This window comes from Notothenia coriiceps, unplaced genomic scaffold (assembly GCF_000735185.1).
Source record: "Notothenia coriiceps isolate Sejong01 unplaced genomic scaffold, NC01 NC01_scaffold00037250, whole genome shotgun sequence".
Lineage (NCBI taxonomy): Eukaryota > Metazoa > Chordata > Actinopteri > Perciformes > Nototheniidae > Notothenia > Notothenia coriiceps.
In genome coordinates, this window is record NW_011369951.1 from 11,840,108 (window position 1) to 11,864,745 (window position 24,638).

Below are 24,638 nucleotides of genomic sequence, written 5' to 3' on the forward strand. Positions count from 1 at the left end.
GGTTATATAGACACACACGTTTACAGTGTAGGAGTTTTGATTTTGGATTATGAGACGCAGATTGACGCGAAGATCGTTAGCCAGGGAGGACGAGCTTTTTCTGCTTATAGCACTACCACCGTAGTGTTGTACTGAAGTCCACGACTTTGACTGTCGTCCCGTGTCTTCATAAAATGTCTGCTCGGTGATATTTGCTGATGTTTATGACCGTACACCACGGTGAATAAGAGACAAGAATGACGAATGTAGATTTTAGGGGGTTCTGTACTAGCTCTAATCGAAGTAGTGTAGAGTGGTAGTCCCAATAATCTTCGACTTTGCCATAGGACAGTCGCCAATGATAGCGGACAGTGAGTAAAAGGTCCCTCGGGGGTCCCGCGCCCCAAACCCCCCTTTGTTTGAAATGTGTCGCTCAACATAGCAGACTTTTATCGTTTCCTGTAAGCATGAGACGTTAGCTTATTAACGCTAATGTAGACAGATGGTTCTTTGACTGTCACACGATTGCGCTCATAGCAAGTTGTTTATGTTACGTCGACAGACTCGGCGTCCGCTGTGCCTGACTTAAGTCCCACGTAACTAAACAGCAGACTGTAAAAAAAGGGTGTCAGACACTTGGCGTTCGCCTTCTCGCTATCACTTTCTTCGACGGGTGCGTCGATGGTGCAGCAATCTATGGGACGTCGGTTCCAATTATTAGCATAGATGCGGACGGTTGCAAAAAGAGACCACAGCTTACAGAGCGCTACAAGTGCACTTAGAGATTTTTGTTTGGGTAAAGGTAAAGCCCAATTTTAACACAACATTGAACATTGACGGCAAGAATGACTCGTAACTCACATTCCCCATCATCGGATAAAATGCGGGTAAAATAAGTCATTAACGCCAATGAATGAAGCTAATCGTTATTTTCATGATGAATCGGATGACATTGAGAAATGAAAACATTGCGCAATGTGGGCGTGACTTTACACTGATCCTCCATACATGGTCTTACACAGTGAGTTATATACTTGTTTGAGGTGGCTGCAGTTTTGTTCCTGAGTATTGTGCTGAGTACGCGACAGTATTCCGTGCTTGGAGCACGTGCGTTCTCGTCGTTTCTGGGCCGTAACAAGGCTTCGCCTGCCCCAGGTGAAAGACAGGTGACACTTCTCAGGGGCGACTGGCTAGGTGAGAAGGACCTACTTGAGGTGGACATTAGACGTGAGAGGGTGGTCGTGTGAGTTGGAGACAGTAACAATGAAACTAGACTCCCATTCTCTTCTCACATCCCTCTGTTTTCTCCGCTCTCTTGTCTCTATTACTTTTACAAAGGTTTCTAAATGGAAAACAGTTCCAACTGTCGTTGGTTATACAATTTCGTGGCTCAAAATCAAAAAAGTGTCGCATACGGGAGGCGTCTAGACGAATTCCCTGAGGCGGAATGAATACGATTAGTAGTATAAAGAGGTGTGCTAGGTAGGTACTGTTCTATCCAGGTTCTACTCTAGACTAGTACAGTCTAATGTATTGTAATTTCTTTTATCGTAAATGGTAGTGAATTAAGTAACAAGAGTAAACACACTCCAGTGTACTGGACTTAACGGAGAGCTCTTGTGTGTAAGCATTGGTCTAATGAGGAGCGATGATTAACCTTGTAGACACGTTTAGGCATGAATTTGTAAAGGGAGCTGGCAAGGATGTAGATAACGCAAGGCTCGCTCTCACCTTGCCTGGTAAGTCATGTTTTAGTATCTGAGCGCAGGTGACGATAGGGGCCGAGATATCGGTATTTTTGTATAACATTAGTAAAATATTTATTTGTGTGTCCAGTTGGCTATATTAGACGTAACTAAGACGACCCTGTCACATGCATCGTTTAGGGGTGTAAAAGAGTAATATTTGTCGATACACCTTTAATGCAAATACGAAGTATCTAGGTCTCCCCTTCCTGTTATCGTCTCTCCTGCCGGACGACATATAGGTACACAAATTTCCATACGTACGAAACATGACTATCTAGTCTCGTTGGCTTGAACGCATAGCTTGTGATTTACTGTATTAATTCGTTCTCTCTTCCGAGCGTGAAACACCACTTTACACAAAAATAACACAACGCACTAACGCACCGGCAGCGCCATAGTAATACAAATGACCATTTACATCACACGTGTCAAGTACGACCTTAGAGCATGACTCCGAACCATCGACTCACCTTCTGGTGTGTCTGTTCGCCTTGTCGGACAGGAAGGATACATCTCAAAAAAACTGAAGCTCCGTCTTGTTCATTGTGCGCCCCGTTGTTCGGCATAGTTCCATAGCACCAAAATGACGAGAAACTTCACCTGAACTTTGTTCGGCGTGTCTTCTAATTTTGAGGAAAGAGAAGATCGTAGGAAAGATAGTGTTTTCAACGGGCCCACGTGTCCTTGCACCGTTCTTCTCCCGTCCCTCCCAACGCAGAAACAGGTGGGGAGGGACGCGTCCTATTATATTGTGAAGCTCACATTCTCGTGTGTCCCACATCACACCGGGTCACCCATCAGAACCATAGATGACGCGTCGAATTCCTATTCGCCATAAGTGTCCCGACCAATAACCAGCGGGTGTCCCTCAGTGAATTTCGGTCCTGTAGGGATGGGTACCGTGAGCCGTGGGACCAGTGTATCTACCCTAAGGAGACCGGTGTCGTCAGCGAACACCGAGTCTCTATTCAACCCAATGGTAGGTCCAGAAGTCTGTCTCCAAGGTCATAAAGGACCACCAAGTTTGATGTCTGCCTGTTTTTGGTCATTCTCGCTCTCCACAACAACCTCGTCAGTCGAGTTCCTGAAGCACCGTCCGGAGATTTCTTCGTTAAGATGCTCTAATCCGCGTTTCGGACCATTTCCAGACCATGACTGTTACAAACTTGCCCCGTTTGTAAACTGAAAGTAAATGGCGGGCTGTCAAGGTCCCGAAGGGGAACTAAGCGAATCTTCTGGTGATTTATCTGACGTCCAGTGCTCCGTCTTTTAACCTCTTTTCCTTTCTCTTTCTGGATCCTCCTTAGCAACCTTCATTATAGTCATTGACAGTGGTCTGTACTGTATTAACAACGTGTCACATGTTAAGAATTTAGAATCAGAATCGAGTATTCAACTAAGCCGTGTAATAAAAGTTGTTAGTAGCCTTAATGGCCTACACAGTTGTTATACTATACCACATTGCCCTTCACAGGATGTATAATGAGCTGCACTAAACTACATTTTAGCATTTAAAATACCTAGCCATTCTTTTAAGGTTATTTTGGTGAAAGTAACTCAAAAGTAATATAAAATTAGTGTAACTCGTTATATTACAGAGACAGTAATATTGTAATGTAACTTATTACTTAAAAAAGACAGTAATATGTACTGTATTACATTTTGGAAGTAACTTGCCCAACACTGGTCACATTTCATGTTGACATCATTGGTTTAAATCAACCAATTGCTTACCATGACTCCTCAGTAGCCAACGACCTGCCGATGGCAGCCGACTCTGGTTCACCCAGCATCCTGGTCCTACTTGACCTGAGCGCAGCTTTTGACACAGTGGACCATACCATCCTCCTCCACCGCCTCGAGACCTACACAAGGGTGACGGACACGGCTCTGAAGTGGTTCTCCTCCTACCTCACCAACCGGAAGTACCACGTGTCTCTGGGGGGTTCCAGGTCAGACGACACCGCAGTGACATGCGGGGTCCCACAGGGATCAGTGCTGGGGCCCATACTGTTTTTAATCTATCTATTACCTCTGGGTCATATCATCAGACAACACAACATCAACTTCCACTGCTATGCTGACGACACCCAGGTCTATATCAAAACACAACCCAACCCCACCAATACTATCTCCACCCTAAACACCTGCCTGGAAGACATCCGCTCCTGGATGACCACCAACTACCTCCAGCTCAACAGCAGCAAGACGGAGGCAATCCTGATAGGCACCGTCGACCAGCTTGCCAAGGCTGCCAACATCAGCCCCTCCCTCGATGGTCAGCTCATTCCTCTCTCCTCTGTTGTCACCAACCTTGGTGTAAAGTTTGATTCCACTCTGTCTTTCCAAGCCCACATCAAAGAAATCAACAAGACCTCCTTCTTTCACCTGAAAAATATTTCCCGACTGAAGCCCTCACTCTCAACTGATGGCACCAAAAAACTTGTCCGTGCACTCGTCTTCTCAAAACTAGACAATTGCAATGCATTCCTCTCCGGTCTCCCAGCCAAATCCATCAACCGCCTGCAACTTGTCCAGAACAGTACAGCACTCACCGGTTCAAAAAGGTCCGCCCACATAACCCCCATACTTGCCAACTACACTGGCTCCCAGTCCACTACAGGATCCAGTTTAAGGTTCTGCTCAGCAGAACCTTAAACTGGATCCTGTAGTGGACTGGGAGCCAGTGTAGTTGGCAAGTATGGGGGTTATGTGGGCGGACCTTTTTGAACCGGTGAGTGCTGNCTGATGTTTAAATAATTTATTTGCAAATTATGGTGGAAAATAAGTATTTGGTCACCTACAAACAAACAAGATTTCTGGCTCTCACAGACCNAACTTGTCCAGAACAGTACAGCACTCACCGGTTCAAAAAGGTCCGCCCACATAACCCCCATACTTGCCAACTACACTGGCTCCCAGTCCACTACAGGATCCAGTTTAAGGTTCTGCTCCTGACCTACAAAGCCCAAAATACCTCTGTGACCTCATCCGTACCCAGACATCTACCCGCTCTCCGCTCCAGCCACGCTCCTCTACTCTACATGCGCACACGTCTCCGGACAATGGGAGACCGAGCCTTCTGCTCATTTGCCGCTCGCCTCTGGAACTCCCTCCCAGATCAGCTGAGATGTGCCCCTTCCACAGAGGTCTTCAAAACCGTCCTTAAGACCCTCTTCTTTCGGCAGGCCTTCCAATAAACCTTTATCATGGTACACCTGGGTACTGCCATTTTTATTGCTATCTCTGACTTTAAATTTTTAACTGAATTCTTTTTTATTTATTTTTTACTTTTTATCTCTTACATTTTATCAGTGTCTTATGTTGTGAAGCGCTTCAGGATTTGTCTTGGCAGATGAGTAGCGCTATATAAATTCAATTTATTATTATTATTATTATCAGGTAACACAGAAACATTATCCCGACTTCTGTTGCATTTGTTTCTTAGACACACCATCTATTTCTTCTTAATGACGTCCTCCAGTACACTTCCGCTGCCATCCAATCCCTAAAGTTAGAATCTAGTCTCTTGGCTTTGAAGCTCTCTACCTCCTGAGACATGTTTATGTGATGTTTTAATTGTGAGTCTTTGATGACATTGGCTATGTCTAGAATGTGCTTTAGTCAGCTTCTCTGATGAAGTGTGACTCTTCTCCCTCCTCCAGTGTCCCGGGCCTTGGGCATCCCATGCCGAGTGGTTACTAACTTTGGATCGGCTCACGACTCTGACGCCAACCTGATGATAGAAAACCTGTATGATGAAGATGGTGAAAGAATGTCAAATGGTGATTCGATATGGTAAGGGATTATTACCTTAAATACATGCATAACCACAACTGTCATTTCTGAACACGTCTTTTTTACTTTTTCAATCTTCCAAAATGTTCCATGATCACATGTACTTGTGATTTTTCCACATTCAAGTAACAGAATCCTTTATCTTACCAGGAACTTCCATGTGTGGGTGGACAGCTGGATGACTCGTCCTGATTTGGGAACAGACTTTGATGGCTGGCAAACCAGTGACCCTACCCCACAGGAGACAAGTGATGGTAAACTCTTATTTTGATGTCAAATTGTTTGACTTGTTTCCCAATAAGTCCCATATATAAGACTAAGGACTGCCTTGGCAGACCAAATAATGAACAAAAACATATATCATGAGGAATACCTCTAACCATAACTGTATTGGAAGTGCTACAAAGATAGGTCATAGTCAATGGCATGCCTAGTCACATTTCTAACCATGGAGGTTTCAGTTTCAGCCACCAGTCATAGGTTAGTTGTGTTGTTGCGGCTAAACCTTCATATGACTAATCGTGAGACTTCTTAAAACAGTAAAAAATGTAATACGTTGTTTATACTTTTGATTGAGTTTTTCTATAGAATCAAGTTTAAATGTCGAGAATAAAGTATAAATGTTGATAAAAAGGAACATTATTTATATTTATCTTTTTTGAGAATACAGTCGACATTTTGAAGATTAACTAAACATTACAAGAAGTCACAACTTGACTTGAATGACTTGCGCGGCCTGAATCCTTGCATTGTGTCTGACTCTGTCTCTGGATGTGTGATGCCATCAGGTGTTTTCTGTTGCGGACCGTCCTCTTTGAAGGCCATCAGGGAAGGAGAGCTGACAAAGAAATATGACGCTCCCTTTATTTTTGCTGAGGTAAGTTTTCGCTATTGGCTGTAATAGTTTTAATTAATGACTGTTGACAAATGTCTTTATGTTCACTGATGGTCATCTCACGCCGTGTGTTGGGTCAGGTTAATGCAGATGTTGTGGACCTGGTGCGCCTGTCAAGTGGAAAGTTCGTACAGTTCAGTGGATCAACTAAATCTGTTGGACAGTACATCAGCACCAAAGCTGTGGGCTCGGATGATAGGCACGACATCACACACCAGTACAAATATCCAGAAGGTACTGCTGTGTCACATGTACACAGACACACTCGAGACTCTAAACACAGAATCACAATGTATTTTTTAAATAAATATCAAACTGTTTAAATGTAGAATACCCCAACTACCTCAATTTGAGAATGCAATCTTGTCGCATTTGAGGGGAAAAGCCTGTTGTTGACCCAGGAGCTAAAACACTGTTTCATTACCTCTGATGGTTTTCAGGCTCAAAGCAGGAGAGGCAGGTGTATGAGAAGGCTCAGCATCACAACAAGCTACTGCAGCGAGGAGAGGAGCCGGGGCTCCATCTCAAGGTGTCATCTTTCAACCGCTTGTACATTATAGTACATTACATCTCACTTGTTAGACGCTTTTACCAAAAGTGACTTACATACATTCAATACTGAGGGCAGTCCCCAAATTATTTTTATTTGGGGTGAAGTGTCTTGCCCAGGGACACAACAACATGCTGACTGTAGTGGGGATGGTCGAAGATAAATAATAATACATTTCATTTATAGAGCACACTTTAAAAACAACGTCATCTGAAGGTGCTTCACAAAGATCAACACACTAGACCACTGAGCCACAGCCTCCCATCTATACATACATACATACATCTTAGAAAATAACTATAAACATGTGCATAAATTGTACATCAAGAGATGTCACAATTTATGTATATGAACGTTTTTAAAGCAGCAGAAAATAAAGTATCGCCAGGTTCAAAAGTTGAAATATATTTAATTTAGTATCCCTTATAGAAAGATATACATCAGTGGTGGGTGGTATTTATACCAAATGAATTGTGTCTTTGCTGCATCAGCTTTGAAATGAATAAACAGTTTTATTAGCATATTCTTTTCCAAGGATCAAATAACCATCATTTTCAACATCATTCACAACTAATTCCGGTTCATTAAAAATATAAGATATTGAGATTTATATTATTCTTATGTCCTTATTATACAATGAATGACATTTAAAAAATCCTATAACTCTCATTTAAGATCAAACTGGCTGATAACATGATAGTGGGCTCGGACTTTGAAGTGCACGCTGTTCTCACCAACAACTGCGTGGACGCGAGGATCTGCACCTTCCTGTTCTTCGCCAAGGCTGTCGGCTACAACGGAAAACTGGGAGACAGCTGCGGATTCACTTCAGACAAAGTGGAGGTGCCCTCTGGAGAAGGTCAGGGAACACAACAAGTCACAAACCCTGGTGTAATTGCATCAAAAATAGTTGTAATAACCTAAGGTATGTTGTGATTTTTACAGAAAGGCACATGTCCCTCAGACTGGAGTATGAGCGTTATGGATCAGCGATCACCTCCGACAGGTTGATCCAGGTGTCAGCCATCACCATCGACAAGCAGATCACAAATTACCATAAGGCTGAGAAGACCATCGTGCTGGACGAGCCAGAAATACACATCAAGGTACGGGCAATGCACAGGTGAAAGACCTGTATTCCAGATTCAAATTTTATAAAAACTAAATATAAATAAATAATTTTGAGTAGTTTGAGTTGCAAGATTTCAGCATACATGAACTTAAAGTACAGCAGATATTTAATAATAATTTTTAAAAAAATGCAATTTGTTTTTATCCTGTAAAGAAATGTTCTGTAGCTCAAAGGGTTAGGCTACAAATGCATTTTGTTGTGCAGTCGTGTGTGAATGAAAACATATTATCCTTGAACCCTTGTATACATTGTTTACATAAGATAGTACAGTTTAGAAAGCCACACATCTTTTATAGTTAGTGTTAAATCATTCTGATTCAGCTTTGAATCCTTTCCCATAAAGCATTACAATGTATAACAGAACATCAGAAAATAAGTGAAATCCTAAACTTACGCTTTTTTTAAATTTCAGGGGGGAATTGAACCTTGAAATGTGATTCTGGTAGCTTTGATTGCAGATCGCAGAATAGTTTATATTCAACTAGAAATACCTGTCATTATTTATTGCCCCCAGGTACTTAACTACATGATTTTAATTATGTACAACCCTATACCACCTCTCACATTATGAAACCTGTATCTGAACCCCTCTCTGCAGCTGTTGGGAGAGGCCACAGTGAGGCAGAGTGTGACGGCCTCACTGACCCTCCTGAACCCTCTCCCAGAGCCCCTGCAGGACTGCAGCTTCACCGTGGAGGGGGTCGGCCTCACTGAGGGCAAACCCCTAACTGCCAGGTATGCCAACTACATCATAACTGTTTTCAGCAGTTTAATGCTTCAAATATTGATTTGAGCTTTTCTGTTTTTTCACCTCTTGGCTTTACTTGTAATTCATATTAAGGTTTATTTAAATGTTAAAGTGCAAGATGGTGTTTGTGCAAAGCTTGTACAAAAACACCCCAAAACCACAGTGTCCTTCTCCCTAAAAACTGTCCCTCAATGATTGTTGTTTCAGTGCAAAAATCTTTTGGTACTGTACAATATAAGATGATGATCTGTGGGATATATTATGTTGGATAACATTTTTTGTCTGGCGATGCTCATGTTTATTGTCTGTGATTCCGGCAGGATTGAAGCTGTGGGCCCCAAACAGGAGGCCAAGGCCAGCTTTGAGTTCAGTCCCACCAGCGCGGGCCCCTGTGTGCTGCTGGTTAACTTTGATAGCGACAAACTGAAGAATATCATGAGCTCCATCAATGTTGTTGTGAAAGAATCAGCCAGTACAGAAGCCAATACAGTGTAATGCCTTTTTTAAGCCCCTTATATATCCACATATTGTCCTAGGATTTGTTGTTATACTTTCCAAAATCAGTCATTTCATGATGAGATACAATGATCCACATCCACTAATCATTATGTACAGTGCTTCTTTAGTAAGCCTTAAAACTATAATATATTGACATTAAGAAATTAACTTCACTTAAATAATTAGTAACGTAACGTATTTATTTGTATTTGGTCACATTTAAGTGTGATAATTAAGCTGCTGCTGCCAACGCTGTAAGTAAAGCAATTGTTTGTTGAAGTGAGAAACACTTCCCTCCCCTGTTTTAGAAAACATTTTGTTATTGGTAAAAACAATTTCCAATAAGTTAACAAATGTTTTTTCAATATACAATGTTTTCAGGCTTGGGGTGTGTTTGTGTAATTTCAGTGTGAAAATAAATGCCATGTCACATAATGCCTTGTTCATGGAGCTGATTTTACTGACATTATCATTTTACGGTAATATGTCTATTATCATGATGACCAAAGTTTTTTATCAAACTTATTTTCATTTTCAAAATTGATGCCTTTAACCATATTGCTATATAGAAAATATACAGTATATTTCTATGGATCTGACATCACCTAGTGTTTGTGTAACACATATGAAATACTTATGAAGGTTCATGCTAAATCACTACCAAGTCTCATTTGGACTGTTTTTTTGTTGTATTCAGATTTACTTCAAGGTGAAATGTTTTTGTTTTTTTCCCTGTACATCTTGGAGATCAAAGTTCTTATAAGCTTTTGCCTTTAGCTGACAATTTTTTCACACGACTGAAAATGTGTTAATACTAGAGTAAAAGTAGCACTGCTGTAGTTTGATGCACACATTTATTTCACAACAACACAGCTCATAGTCAGATGGAAGTCATCATTCCACCTCGCGCTCCTCCACCTGGGAGAGTGTCACAGAGTGATGAGGTGAAGCGTACTCGGCCAGGTTGGGCAGTCCGTGCACCACGCAGCAGCTCAGGGCGCTGCCGGAGGTCTCCAGGTCTCGAGCATCAGACCACTCACCCGTTTCAACATCGAAGCACTCGACGGCGCGGACGGTGGAGGAGCCGTTGAAGCCCCCGACCACAAAGACACGGTCATCGATCAACGCAATGCCGAAGTTGCTGCGGCAGCTCAGCATGGAGGGAACAGCATGCCAGGTGTCCGTTTCTGGGCTGTAGGCCTCAGCAGAGCGCAGACGGCTAGTTCCATTAAAGCCACCAACCTTTAAAGAAAATGGGAAATGTGAGGTCAGGACTGCGTCTATTGTTATGTTTCTGTTGTCCTATCTTATAGTTGATATTTTTGGCAATATGTTTTTATATTTGAGAACATTTCTGCCATAAAATGACTGTTTTATTTGAGTATAGTCAGTGCTTAATGTGCTTACTGCAAATACTTGGTCTGCATAGGTGACGACCCCCACTCCGCTGCGCCAACTGCCCATGGAGGCGATCAGGGTCCACTGGTTGCTCTCTGGGTCGTAACATTCAGCCGTTGACAGGCAGTCAATTCCATTGAAGCCACCGCATACGTAAACCTGGAGGAAATGAAAGTGATAAGGAATCTGAAGGCAGGAATTCCGAAAAAATGGACCAAGAGTCTCTTACAAAGTGTTTTTATAGACTAAAGGCTATTTTCTCACGCAAATTAGCCTGTTATAGGAGAGAAAACAAGCAACACTGCATAATATGAGGATCATAAAGTATTGAATAAATAATTTTTTGGCATTTGTTTTTAGGCTTGATAACAATATGCATTTGGATAATAATCTAGTGAGGCTTGTTAAACATAAATATCATTTGTTTTCTTTGGATCCGCCCACCTTGCCATGGAGGGCTGCACTGCTGGCGTCACTTCTCTCCTCGTGCATGGGCGCAATTACGGTCCACTGGTTGGCTCTGGGTTGATAGCGTTCGACAGTATTGTGTCGATCCTCTCCATCGTAACCTCCCATAGCATATATGAACCCGTCCATCACAGTCACAGTGACAAAGCAGCGTCTCACATGCATCTGTGCCACCTTCTGCCAGGTGCGCGTCACCAGGTCCAATCTGTGCACAGAGCTGAGCCGCACCACTCTGTCAAAGCCACCGACACAGTATACCGATCCATCGAGGAACACCGTGCCATGGTAGGCCCGGGGACCCCCCTGGGTGCTGGTGACATTGACCCAGCGGTCAGCACGGACATCGTACGCCTGGATGGCGTTGGTGGGCACTCCGCCTTTCCAGCCTCCAACAGCCAACATGATGGCATAGGGCAGTCGTGGGCGGGCCAAAGGGTTATAGCGAATAGAATCAAAGTAGCTCATGGTTCTGAGGTCTAGCATGGCATTCAGGGTCCTGAGGATAATTGGTTCACAATCTTGACATTCGTTCACCAATGGGTTGTTGCTGACGCTTTCTATGAAGTTGTCTGGACTCATTAAAGCCAACCTGACCTAGAGACATGAGGAGAGAAGTTGGATGTATATGTTCTCTAATCCATAATTCACTTATGATTTAGTGATTCCCCACTTACTTTGGGCAAAAGAAGAGAGATGTATTGTCTGCGTTCCCCAGTTGAGTAGGAGATCCAACCAAGGATGGCCCTTAGCACAATTTTCTCCTGCTTTACATTGAGTCTGTCATCCCCAATGATTTGACTAAGTTCTTGTGCAGAGAGCTGCATGAACTCTTCTGAGGCGGCAACAACTTCCTCAAAGTGATTTAGCGTGAAAAGGAATGCCTTGTTCTTCATTTCAGGGGTGTAATAGATGTCTGTGAACTTCATGATGCCGATGCAGTTCTGAGGGGCCAGCTGCTGCTCCAGGAGGTCACAGCAGGCTCGTACGACGCCCATTACATTGTACCGGTCTGCTGCTATAAAAAGCTCCTGCACATTTTCTTGTGTGACTGGAATATATTCAGTGTAGGCAAAGTCAATGAGCAGCTTCATCACGTCAGCGGACACATTGGGAATGTCAAACACCTGACAGTCTGGAGTTGACCAGCGAGTAAACAGGACCCTGCGAGGCAGCATGGAGGCAAAACAAGGTTATCTTTTTAAATGGTCTTCTCATAAAATATAAATATAAACCTCCTATATCACTTTTCAGAATCAGATCAGAATACCTTTATTCGTCCCACAGAGGGGACATTTACATTTGTTCCAGCAGAAAAAGAGCCAAAGACAGCTTAATGTTTAACAAGGAGTATGTATACAAAACAGAAAAAAATATTAAAGATAAAAGAAATGTTTTTAAATAAGTTTAAAAAAAGAATTACACAATTTACAAAATATAAAAATACACAGCCTGTAACAGTTCTGAAGATGTAGTAGCCATATTGCACAGTTATTCACGGAATATATATATATATATATATATTGCACATATTGCATGGTTTACAAGGGGTGTAATAGTCTGCGTGTGTGTGTGTGTGTGTGTGTGTGTGTGTGTGTGTGTGTGTGTGTGTGTGTGTNTCATTGACTAGGTCCCCCCGTGTGGTTCTGGGATTTTTGCTCACCGTTCTTGTGATCATCTTGACCCCACGGGGTGAGATCTTGCGTGGAGCCCCAGATCGAGGGAGATTATCAGTGGTCTTGTATGTCTTCCATTTTTTAATAATTGCTCCCACAGTTGATTTCTTCACACCAAGCTGCTTACCTATTGCAAATTCAGTCTTCCCAGCCTGGTGCAGGTCTACAATTTTGTTTCTGGTGTCCTTTGACAGCTCTTTGGTCTTGGCCATAGTGGAGTTTGGAGTGTGACTGTTTGAGGTTGTGGACAGGTGTCTTTTATACTGATAACGAGTTCAAACAGGTTCCATTAATACAGTTAACAAGTGGAGGACAGAGGAGGCTCTTAAAGAAGAAGTTACAGGTCTGTGAGAGCCAGAAATCTTGTTTGTTTGTAGGTGACCAAATACTTATTTTCCACCATAATTAGCAAATAAATTATTTAAAAATCAGACAATGTGATTTTCTGGATTATTATTATTATTTTCTGGATTTTTTTTTTCTCATTTTGTCTCTCATAGTTGAAGTATACCTAGGATGAAAATTACAGGCCTCTCATCTTTTTAAGTGGCAGAACTTGCACAATTGGTGGCTGACTAAATACTTTTTTGCCCCACTGTAGGTGATATCCTTGCTTTGCTTTCCATTCCACCATTTTCGCTTTTCCCCATAGTCATTATACTACCTCTTAAAGATAGCAGTAATTGATTAAGAAAAAACAGGAGAGCAATCTCATTCCATTACAACCAAGTTTTGATGCCAAATAAGGCTTTCATTTCTGTCTTGTTTTCACTGTCCATCTCATTCCTCTACTTCAAGACTCTGAAATGTCTGGCCATAAAATTCAAGCCATAAACGTATAGTCTTTCAAGAAAGACACATCCTTTGCTTCTTTCCACGATACTCCATATATCTGCGGCACATAATGTCTATCCTATACAAATGTTTAGACCAGGCACAAGGCTGCACTCGTGTGAAGCAGGCTTACATTTTGAGTAAATGAGTAGTAAATAATAGTAAATGAGTTAAACAAACAGTCAAAATGGTAGTTTTGTGTATGTTGGAAATGCTGTCATAGGAGGTAATAAAGAGAGATTAGGCCCTATTTGATTACAGCATATCACCAAGGCAACCAAGTACTGTTGTGGTCTGATCCGGCCAAGGCGTCTGCCCTACTATGAGCACAAATACACAGCACTTGACTGAGCCAACCTTGAGAGGTTTCAGATGGGAAGAATTTTCTTAAAAACGAGAGAGAAATTGCTAAATCTAGGATGACATGAGCCAGAATACACAAGAGAAAAACTTAACTGTACTGTGACAGCAAATCCTCTGCTCAGGGGATTATCTAATTGCCGCACAGAGATTTTGTGGTTATTACTGGAAATATTCCCCCTGAAATGAAGTAGTGCTGCAAATAAAAAGCCGGAATGCCTCTGCTGTTTTATGGGGAAATATGCCACAAGCTAATTAGAGTGAATAAGAATGATAATTTCACCTAAGTTTTAATGAATTTTATCTTGCTGTATGTGCCGTAAATCAAGGTAATTACCTGCCACGGTTTCACTTGTTGAAGATGTATTTAGTTATGGAAATGAATCATTCGTTGTACCCACCATAGGTTATCATTTCCAGTATTAAAATGTATAGTGAAGGCACCAAAATTGCATCCAACAAGGCACAAAACAAGATGTCAAGTGTCATACTTAATGTCTAGCTGTTTAATAGCTGTTAAAAGGTATGTGAATGGGCTTTCATTCTGCTTTTGCTAAAACATGACCCAATTAAGTGTGAGGAAGCTGTACATTAAACCCATGTATTGTATTAAGGATTAAATAAACGACCGTGCCTGAATTTATTACACATTATGTATCTGTATGTGTTTTTTCGTTTTGTTTGTCCTGCAGGACTCATGTTAATGATCTTTCTTTGTAGACCTCTACATTAAAGGTCCCATGACATGCTTTACCGGTTATTACCCGTCCCCCTTGTCAGTTATGTAGGTTTTTATGCATATTTGTATGTGAAGACAGGCAAATCTAAATCTCTCCGGTCAAAATATCTGGTAAAAGTAATTTCCCCTTAGCGCAATACCGCATCAGTTGCGCCCCTTATTTGACAGACAAGAAGAGTCAATACGCTACATGCACTTCCTTTCTAATGTCTGACATTTAATGTGGAGAAAGAGATTTATCCTCCTGAAGGGGACATTTTGAACCCTCATGGAAAAAAATGCTTGATGCTGCATAATGCTGCGCTATACTTTTGCCTCCACACCCCGTTGCCAAGCAACGCTTATAGGTGTCCTTTGATACGCAGGCAGTCATATCATTAGCTGGATCTGATCTATATGGACATAAACGCGAGTGAAGTATAACCGGACGCGAGAGAGAGAGATCAGAAAGCAGATCAGCTGCTGCTGACGGAGACACACAGCTCTGCATGATCACAACTCCGCCCGCTGTGACGGACCGGTGAGCGGAGCAAAACACACACTTCAAGTTAGACCACACTTGGCTAGTTTATCTACCTCTGGAACATGGCGAATACAGTCGCTGTTGTATCTGTGTCTGTGTCATGTTGTTGTGAGTGTGGATGGAGCAGATACAACATTAGCTTAGCCTGATTCGATCTCCATTCAGAAAACACGCATTTTAAAAGGTTTTTCGCCTGCCGTCTTGTCTGCACACAAAGCATTAATTCATGGTTTTTACTAACCGTTATCAGTAGGCCTATGTTGTTAGTTCGGCATCATTTTGTGTATTACAATTAAATCATGGTAAACTATGTTCATGTTGTTGTAGTTGGTTTCTACCAGAGTATAGAGGGAGGGAAAGATTATTATTATTATTTATTATTCCCGTGTTGTTATCCAAAGTTACTGTACACTTTTGAATAATGTAGTTAATCTACTATAATTAGTTTGTTTAATATAGAGTCGTTATGAATTTGTTTTAAAGCTCAATAAATAACAAAGAAGACCTTTGACCGGCACTTTTCTCATTTTGTCCGGAAGATTGAAACTTTAACGGACATGTTGACCGGCAAAAAAACGGAAACTCTGCCCACGCAGCAACCAGGAAACGACACCAGTAATCCAGCTCACACTATCCACTCCTCGAGCCTCAAAGGGCGGAGCAGCGAGCCCCGCAACGTCCCGCCAACACGGCACCCAGACCCCACGCAGCATTCTCATCCGTTTGTCATTACTGGTGTAATTTTCTGGTTGCTAACAAACGCCATTGTAACACATAATCACTGATGTTCCACTGTAACTGTGGTGGACTCATCAGAACATAGTGGGCGAGCTGACCAATCAGATCACAGTAAGCTCATAGGGAGGGGGGGTCAGGAGCTCCAACAAGCCGTTTAGGACAGAGTGAATACACATACTATACAGAGATGCTGTATGAGAAACCAATGTGATTTTGGAACATTGAACAATGTAAATCTATTCTAGTAGACCTCAACAATGGAATTATGATCAGTAGAAATGGACATTGTTCAATGTTCCAAAATCACATTGGTTTCTCATACAGCATCTCTGNGTAAAAAGCAAAAACGCCCCTCAGACGCTCTTCCGTTTTCTTGTTTAATTAAGAAAAACAATTGGACGGTAGATACACGGATTATCCTGTGAGCCCCTTGACAAAATAAGAACATTTCAAAGTTCTGAATATGGGTCTGAACCATATAAACCCCATAACTGAAACTATTTGATCCTGCTTCTTATTATGTATACAAAACATCTATGTTATTTAATTGAAGTTATCTCTCATATCCAATGTGTCTTGCGTATAAGAGGAGGTTATCGTTGTTATGAATTTATATTACTATGCCTTGAAAAAAACTGACGCCGGGCTCTGCCTACGTCACTACTGTGCGACGCACATGTCGAGTTTACAGTCCATGGTTGAAATTGCAGGCGGCCGTTTTTTCGAAGGAATCTTCCTAATTAGACAAGCAAAGACAAACTGTGAGTCTCACCGTTACTAGCGCTTTTGTTTTATCTTATTTCACGACCGAAGACTTACTCTGCACGAGTATTACAGAAGCTGGTGTTTTAAACCCGGGTTAACTCGGCTCAGCGCTGCAGATGGCTGCTTAGCTAGGCTAGCTAATGTTAGCTTTGGCTGTAAACAAACACTCCAAACAGTGAAGACACAGGAGCTCTAAAACTAAATTTGAACTTTTATATTTGTTCAGCAGATGTGGTTGATAATACAGTCGGGTAAAGAGCTTAAAAAAAGTATAGAAATATATCGTTAGGTGAAGCAGGGGCAGTTTGAGGGTGCATGTCTGCAGATTAGCGACACAACTTTAGTTTTGATGACAATGCGAGTTTCTCCAAACTAGGTCGGAGCTCTGTCGCTTTAGAGCGGGTCTGGGTCGCTCGGGTCAAGGGGGAAACACACACTTAGACCGGCATGTCGTCGTTTTCCGAGTCGGCTCTGGAGAAGAAGCTGACGGAGCTGAGCAGCTCGCAGCAGAGCGTGCAGACTTTGTCTCTGTGGATCATCCACCACAGAAAACACTCGGGCCTCATCGTCAAAGTGTGGCACCGAGAGCTGAGGAAAGGTGAGAGCAAAGTATACTGATGCTGCATATGGTTGTTTCTGTGCAATTTATCGCGATATTGGTAACGTGAACCTTATAGACGAAGTGTAAAAGTAGCAATGCCACAGAAACTTACTGCATTACAATATTTACTAGTAAAACCACTAATGTTTTAAGAGTACCACATGACTCCTCGTGCATTCTGCACAATGACCAATTTATATACATATTATGTTATATTGCATTACTGGATTGTAATTATGCAGGCACTCATTCATCACTTGAATATTGCACCCAGTTTTATTTGATCTTATTTGAATAACTATATGCATTGCCGGGTTGTGTGTGTGAACTATAACATGTATATCATGATCTTTATGTTGATTTAGAATTTGTATAAATAGTCAAAATGTTTGCCTCTAAATTCTAGTGGATCAGATAGCAATCAAAAATAAACAAAATATACAATTATATAACATTTATAATACAAAAGGTTTATATCAGCAAAAAATATGACCTTATATTTAAAGTGATTGGATTAATTTCTGCTGCGTTGTCGATTAGATTGCATGGTTTATAGTGGACACTAAAGCTATGAACTGTAATCCTAAAAGTAATGGAATCTGTAAAACAAACGCAGTGGAATATTTGTCCCTTAAAGTTAAGTTGTTACTTAATGACAGTGGTTGAGTAACTGTTCTTAGTTACATTGCAACAGGGATGAACCAAATCCTGTTAGTAGAGTTCATTTTTAACAGTTTGAAATTGACAAAGAGTTCATTTCCAAACCTTACTGTGATAACATAACCTCACATGCCCAACTTTCTCATAGTGAATTCATCCAAGGATTAGGAAACTTCCAAAATGACTCAGGGTGACCAAAAGTTTCACACTGCCAAAAACGAGGATAAAATGTAAGGAGTCCAGAAAAAGGAAAATTACATTTAATTTCTAAAATGTAGTAATGTCTTAAAAACATCAATTAAACACTTAAGCATAACTTTGGCCTCAAAATAAAGGCACAGCTCTGTAAATAAGATCTAATGCAATATCATTCCCTGTGAATGAGCTTATAATGCATTATAGACATGCCCTTCATACAAAGTTTTAACAAATATTCGTTATTATTGAAACTATTAGAGTAAAGAGGCAACATAAAACAAGACATATATATTCAGAAATTAGTAGCGTTTATATAGAGAAATGCGCTGATTCAGAGATGTTAAACCTAGCTAGATAAGGTTGGATTAAACCAAGAGAACATGTTGGTTTAATTTAAGACGCTTGACCTCATCTCAAGACCTCTGCTACCCGTTAAAACACTGACAAAAATATCTGCAAAAGAATAGTTGCTGAGGTAAAGTATGTGTTGAAGATAATTACAGTAGGTTATACAGTTATTAAGTAAACGTAACTAAACGAGTTTGAGTGCATGTCCCCCACAGGTTGACCGTAGAGTAAAGGTGAGTTTTTTTAAATCTTGAAAATATGATTTGATGTGACTTCCAGCTAAAAGCTCCAGGAAGCTGACCTTCCTGTATCTAGCCAACGACGTCATCCAGAACAGCAAGAAGAAAGGACCCGAGTTCGCCAAAGACTTTGAGACTGTCCTTGTGGACGCCTGCTCCCATGTTGCCAGGTAGGTGTTCTTTGACCGCTGTGTGCTTTCAGGCGTCTACAATGCTCTGTGAAACAGGTGTTTGTGTAGCTGTAATAGATTAAGTGGGAGAAGTAGTTCATTATGCACTCCTACTTCCTGCTTCTAAGATTGTTTTGCCTTTTGTTGATTTTTTTCCCACAAAAATAATTCTACTATTAGGGTCTCGGATATGGAGCTGACTACCAAGCTAAATACTCTCTTTGCTATGTTTTATGTTGTAAACGTGATCTTTTCTATGTATCATCTCTCCTTCTTCCTCCCCTGTCTCCCTGCAGAGAAGCGGATGACGGCTGTAAAAGGCCCATGGAGAGACTGCTGAACATCTGGAAAGAGAGAGCCCTCTACAGAGCAGACTTCATTCAGCAGCTCAAACTGGCCATAGAAGACTCAAACAGCCCCCGACCTTCAGGTGAGACGACGGCTGGATCTTTTGTTTGTTACATCGCTGCAGGAACACAACCAGATTAGTCATTAGTGGGTTTCCTCCAAAATGAATCTGAGACCAAGAACAAACCCAGAGCCCGGATCCCTGACAATGTAATAATCAGCTGATGTAATATGAAGAGGGAGGGAAGTATATCTTGAGATGTATGAAGATAATAAATCATAACTAGGCTGCTTTAGATGTCACTCAAGTAGAATGTCGTTTAACATTGAAAACATCATAAAAGAGTGCACAATTTGCATTGTATTCTCCTTTTAGTATAAGTACATAATAAAGTGTCTGTGTTTCTGTTCTGGACTCTGCAGAAGAGAAGAAGGCTGTGAAACGAAGCTATCAGAAGATCAAGGAGGAAGAAGAAGAAGAGGATGAAGATGATGACTACAGATGCCAAATCTCCCCTCACAACTCAGACATCTCTGCATCTCAACTGGTAGGAGGACAGATTTTCACTTGGATGGCACAACATGCAGGAGTCCTCATTTCCCCGTTGTATCTGTCCTGGCCTCCTCTCATCCTTCTCCCCTCCCTCCTGGCTCCTGTTAACCTGCTCCTTCTGTTCCCTTCACACCCTTTCAGACAGAAGAGCTTGTGAAGGCGCTGCAGGATTTGGAGAACGCAGCCTCAGGCGACGCAGCAGTTCGTCAGAAGATCGCCTCGCTGCCGCAGGAGGTCCAGGACGTGTCCCTGCTGGAGAAGATTGGTGGTAAGACCCGAGTGCACAATCAGACATGACTTTTCTGGGGCTCATTTATATATAGTATATGAATATCAAAACATAATTTTTTATTGTTGGGATTTGTTATTGTTTAAATTCAATTGTTAAAATGTATTTCAGCCTACCTGTTTCTTTGCATCATAGGGGGACGTCTTGGTTAATTTGACCAGTCAGATACACATAAAGTCAAATGAGCTGTAAAGAACTCTTAATAAAACAATATTACAGTATTCAAAGTCAAATGTATAGGAATCAAGAGTCAGGTGTTAGTTAAGTGTTAGCTAATTAGGTTTATTCCGTGTACAGCCAAATGCCCTGTATAGAAACTGAAAATACATCCCATATTCTGTGACCTTATTGTTTGACATGAATCTAGACAAGGATGCAGCGGACAAGCTGTCGAAGACGGTGGATGAAGCGTGTTTGCTGCTGGCGGAGTACAACGGGCGGCTGGCTGCGGAGCTGGAGGACCGGAGGCAGCTGGCCCGCATGCTGACTGAATACATCAACAGCCAGAGAGACGCTCTGATGGAGAGGGAAAAGAAGCTCGAGGCAAGGCATCGCATACACAAACAGTATACCTGAAAAACACACTTTTGAGCAGGAAGCACTTTGTCACTAAAAAGGACAGTTAAACTGTAATTTATATAAACATCATACACAGTTTATAGACTGACTTTCTGTTGCACCTTTTACTTATTCCAGTTCCAACAAAGTTTTCTTTAAGATCAGGAATTACTGCCGACATTTAAAAAATGTTCGAACAACTGAGGTATTTGAGTTTCTCTAGATCGTATACAACTATTTAATTATAACAGAAATGACTTTGAGGCCAGGTTAATAATAACTCATAGACATGATGGCCAAAACTATACAAATAATATGTAACAAGATAGAATAAACTTGAATAATCAATCAATCAGAGGGTCCATGGACAGAGGGTGTCGTATTCATATTCTATACGAACTGTAAAGTCCACTGAGACAAATGTAAAATGTGTGATATTGGATGATATAAATAAACTTTGAGTGACTTTAATTATCTTTTATATCCACATTCTGGGACAATTGTGCTTGAATTTTTCCTATAAAGCTGTAGTCACAAGACATGTTGATGTTGCAGTAACTGTAATCTATTCTATGTCCTCTCCTCCTCCGCAGGAGTATAAGCAGAAGCTGGCGAGGGTGACCCAAGTTAGGAAAGAGCTCAAGTCCCACATCCAGAGCCTCCCTGACCTGTCCCTCCTGCCCAACGTGACGGGGGGTCTGGCCCCGCTGCCCTCGGCCGGAGACCTCTTCTCTAACGACTGAGAGGCATTGGTCCAGACAAACTACCCCCACGCCTCTCCCCACCAAACCCAGCCGCCCGTATGATTCACTGAACACTTCCAGCTGCGTCACCAGCCAGAGGACACGTGTGGACACATCTCACCTGCTGACTCCTGACCTGCAGGACAACAGGGAGGCAGGGACACTCGAAGCAACATTTGGTTAAACCACAACGCTCTGCAGAGGAGAACAGAGACTCTGTCAGCCTGGATTCTTCCGGCACTTTCTCGATCAACAAGGATTCCACTCCACCAGCTTAGAATGAGTTTGCTTCCTGTTTGTTTTTATTTTGTATTTAACGCTGGAAATGTCTGGGCTCTATGAGGAGGGGCTGGGTTAAGAAGAAGCATAGATAGACATACAGTTCGGCTGTGTCAATCAAAAGTGTCTTTCTTTGTGGTATCTTGTGGAGTCAGTGAGCAAAGGTGGGCCATTTGCTCTCAAACCTCTCAGAGGTTACACTGTGAAGAGGATTTACCATTTGTTAGTTTTATTTTTGGGGTATTAGGTTTGTCGTTTTTTATCGACCCATAGGGGGTTTTGATGCGTGTGTAAAATTAGGGAAGATGTCAGATTGGGTTCAGTGTACGTTGCTTTCTGTTTGCTTCACGAGCGGTCAACAGCTGAGTCAGCACTCATTTCAGTAATACTTCATAGACACAGAGACTTCATGTTTTGTCCTCATAGTTAGTCAATAGTCCTGCTCTGTTTTTCCTGTCCCTGATTGAAAGCTTTTTCTCGTTTACAGACTAAAACTTTGCAAGTCAATATTTGTTTTCATATATTCATTTGGACAGAAGCTTGAATAATGGTAATTATGTAATAAGTGTGTACTAGACAAGGTTTAAGTTTTATAAATAAATCCTGGAAGTTTGAGGAAACAATTCAAAACATTGTTTTCTTTCCAATAGCCTCCCTGGTCTTTAAATCTATGACACGATACCATTAGAAAAACACAATATCTTCTTTAGTTTGCGAGGAGTGGGCAGTATGAAATATAATACATTCAAGATAAAAATGAAGATATTCTATATACCACAAAAAGTGTTTTGTTATAAAAATCAAACAGGTGTCTCTTGCAATGTGAAATAGATTAAAGCTAACATTCTGCAGCTACATTCTGAAGTGTTTTAATACATACAATATTAAAAGGATTAATATGAATGTATACACTACTGTGTGTAGACGTACAGAGAAGTAGCAACACATTTACTGCACTTCCTTTCTCAGGTGTGTTGATGAGGAGACAAAGCATTCATATTACAAACCCCTGAGATTGTGTCAGGAAAAGCAAGTCCTTTCCAAATGATTTTCTGAACAGTTATTTTTGCCAAATCCTAGGCAATATGTATCAATGTCAAGCTCATATTTGATTTTAACTTGTCTGTATACAGAAAAACATTTGATAATTTTTATAAACGTAATAAAAAAAGGTCAGTTTTTTTTACTTAGACAAGCTTCTCTTTTTGTTACAAGTTAAGAACCTGATCATGGCTCCTGCTGCTGCTGAGGTGAGTGTTTTCTAAAGTTGAAGAAGATAACATTTGCTGCTGCAACACGCCTGGGGGAGAATAGCTGCTTCAAATGCTCTGGAAGACATGAATATCCAGAATATCAAACAGCAGGTCAAACTCACTTACATCATCTTCAGCAGCACAGAACAGATATTTGAGATTTTTTTGTATGTCAGATGACATTTCCTCTGACTTGTTAAAGAGTAAAGAACAGTGAACAGAGGAAGCTTTGACCTGTTGTTTGGTTCAGCCTTGAATTCATCCGGGGTTTCATTACCGATGTGTTATGAGTGGATTATACCATTTGAATAGCTTCCATGTCATGTGCTCATTGACTAAATCTATTCCACATATATTTTCTACACTAGACACACCTCATTCTTGTATCCACCTTCTATTTTATATGAATATTATAGGCCAATTGATAAATATTTGTATGTTTTTTGTGTGCAGCAGATACCTTAGGACATATGCCATTTGTAGATTTTTTTAATACAGATAATCATTTAAAATAGAAGAAGCATTCAAATCCAATAAAAAGAGGTGTGTCTTATTTGTTCATTGTTATAAAGTATGTCGTTTTTTCAGATATTTTGTACATTTAAAAAAAAAAAAGGCATTGATAACAGAACATTTGTTACCATGGGAACCACATAGAACTTTGGAACCTGTTTGAGATTCTGTGAGTTTACATATGAGCCATTCTAGAACCCTGTGAAGCAGTCTACACCCTCAGAAGATTCAGGGGAGTCATTGGTCGAGAGCCCAGAGCACAACTTGCACTGAAGATTTAAAGTGTAGAAGTTCTCCTACTGAAGGGCAAAGATGACCGTGTACAATGAACTGCGTCTTCAAAAAAAGCTTTGTGATGCAGTGATCAGAGTGGAGAATGTTGAGTTTCACGTGCACAAGATCATCCTCTGCAACTGCAGCCCGTTCTTTCAGTGAGTTCCTTATTGGGTGTTAACAGAGGGATACTAGAGTTATACTTTCAATAAGCAGAAAAACAGCAGCAGGTTTAGCAAAGAGAACTTAAAGGTCACCTATTATGCAAAATCCACCTTTTCATGTCTTTTACATAAACATGTGTCCCCTCTGTGTAAAGACATTCTGAAAGTTTCAGGAAAAAAGATTCTCTCTCTTTTTGTCCTGATCCATTTATATAGAAACCTGTCTGAAAATGAGCAGATCAGATTTTGGCCACTTTATGATGTCATAAATATTTTTTGGGTCGTGTAACCATTAGCCAATCACCAACCAAGGTACCCCCCCTCCCCCCCACCTTATCACCTGCATCTCCTCCTAGAGCACCATTGTGTTCTTTTTAACCAAATATCTCTCAGAGGGGCGTGGGGAGTGGCTCCTTATTTTCATCTAAAGTAACAGACAGAGAATCAGCACTTTGGAAACAGGGCTGAAACAGAGGGGATTATGGGATTATGGGATAATACAATGCACAATATGTTTGGTGTTTGGAGCCAAACACTTCAGAGACATGTCTATATACAGTATATCTGAGACCTATAATATATTGATGAAAAACAGTATAAACA

General features: G+C 41.2%; 3 protein-coding genes across 4 annotated transcripts in view; 2 read left to right on the forward strand and 1 right to left on the reverse strand.

The window, feature by feature from the left end:
• Positions 1 to 9,488, forward strand: part of LOC104966954 (protein-glutamine gamma-glutamyltransferase 2-like) — a 71,601-nt gene extending 62,113 nt beyond the window's left edge. The window contains exons 7-15 of the mRNA XM_010796306.1: positions 5,393 to 5,525; positions 5,676 to 5,779; positions 6,314 to 6,402; positions 6,501 to 6,654; positions 6,861 to 6,949; positions 7,646 to 7,829; positions 7,916 to 8,076; positions 8,701 to 8,837; positions 9,171 to 9,488. Of these exons, the coding sequence (XP_010794608.1) occupies positions 5,393 to 5,525; positions 5,676 to 5,779; positions 6,314 to 6,402; positions 6,501 to 6,654; positions 6,861 to 6,949; positions 7,646 to 7,829; positions 7,916 to 8,076; positions 8,701 to 8,837; positions 9,171 to 9,345 (1,226 nt within the window). The 3' untranslated portion in view covers positions 9,346 to 9,488. The remainder of the gene's footprint in view (positions 1 to 5,392; positions 5,526 to 5,675; positions 5,780 to 6,313; positions 6,403 to 6,500; positions 6,655 to 6,860; positions 6,950 to 7,645; positions 7,830 to 7,915; positions 8,077 to 8,700; positions 8,838 to 9,170) is intronic.
• Positions 9,489 to 10,242: 754 nt separating this feature from the next.
• On the reverse strand, positions 10,243 to 12,389 carry LOC104967309 (kelch-like protein 10). The gene is made up of 4 exons (XM_010796721.1): positions 11,889 to 12,389; positions 11,191 to 11,808; positions 10,756 to 10,905; positions 10,243 to 10,590 (listed from the first exon to the last, which is right to left on the reverse strand). Exons 1-4 carry the CDS (start codon positions 12,387 to 12,389, stop codon positions 10,243 to 10,245), a joined length of 1,617 nt encoding a protein of 538 aa, XP_010795023.1.
• Positions 12,390 to 16,752: 4,363 nt separating this feature from the next.
• Positions 16,753 to 23,018, forward strand: rprd1b (regulation of nuclear pre-mRNA domain containing 1B). Of its 2 annotated transcripts, XM_010796308.1 has the most exons (8): positions 16,753 to 16,842; positions 17,223 to 17,444; positions 18,933 to 19,062; positions 19,359 to 19,492; positions 19,834 to 19,958; positions 20,105 to 20,231; positions 20,620 to 20,795; positions 21,404 to 23,018. In XM_010796308.1, exons 2-8 carry the CDS (start codon positions 17,294 to 17,296, stop codon positions 21,551 to 21,553), a joined length of 993 nt encoding a protein of 330 aa, XP_010794610.1. In that variant the 5' UTR covers positions 16,753 to 16,842; positions 17,223 to 17,293; the 3' UTR covers positions 21,554 to 23,018. The 2 variants fall into 2 exon arrangements, with proteins under 2 accessions (XP_010794610.1, XP_010794609.1); XM_010796307.1 differs by having other exon boundaries at positions 16,759 to 17,444.
• Positions 23,019 to 24,638: the final 1,620 nt, after the last annotated feature.

Bases quoted from the DNA above. Each gene is read 5' to 3' on its own strand.
- LOC104967309 (XM_010796721.1), bottom strand. From the start codon at position 12,389: ATGCTGCCTCGCAGGGTCCTGTTTACTCGCTGGTCAACTCCAGACTGT. The intron at 11,809-11,888 runs GTAAGTGGGGAA...TCATGTCTCTAG, and splicing joins TCTCTCTTCTTTTGCCCAAA to GTCAGGTTGGCTTTAATGAG. The intron at 10,591-10,755 runs GTAAGCACATTA...TTTTCTTTAAAG, and splicing joins ATGCAGACCAAGTATTTGCA to GTTGGTGGCTTTAATGGAAC.
- rprd1b (XM_010796308.1), top strand. From the start codon at position 17,294: ATGTCGTCGTTTTCCGAGTCGGCTCTGGAGAAGAAGCTGACGGAGCTG. The intron at 19,063-19,358 runs GTAGGTGTTCTT...GTCTCCCTGCAG, and splicing joins GCCTGCTCCCATGTTGCCAG to AGAAGCGGATGACGGCTGTA. The intron at 19,493-19,833 runs GTGAGACGACGG...TGGACTCTGCAG, and splicing joins AAACAGCCCCCGACCTTCAG to AAGAGAAGAAGGCTGTGAAA.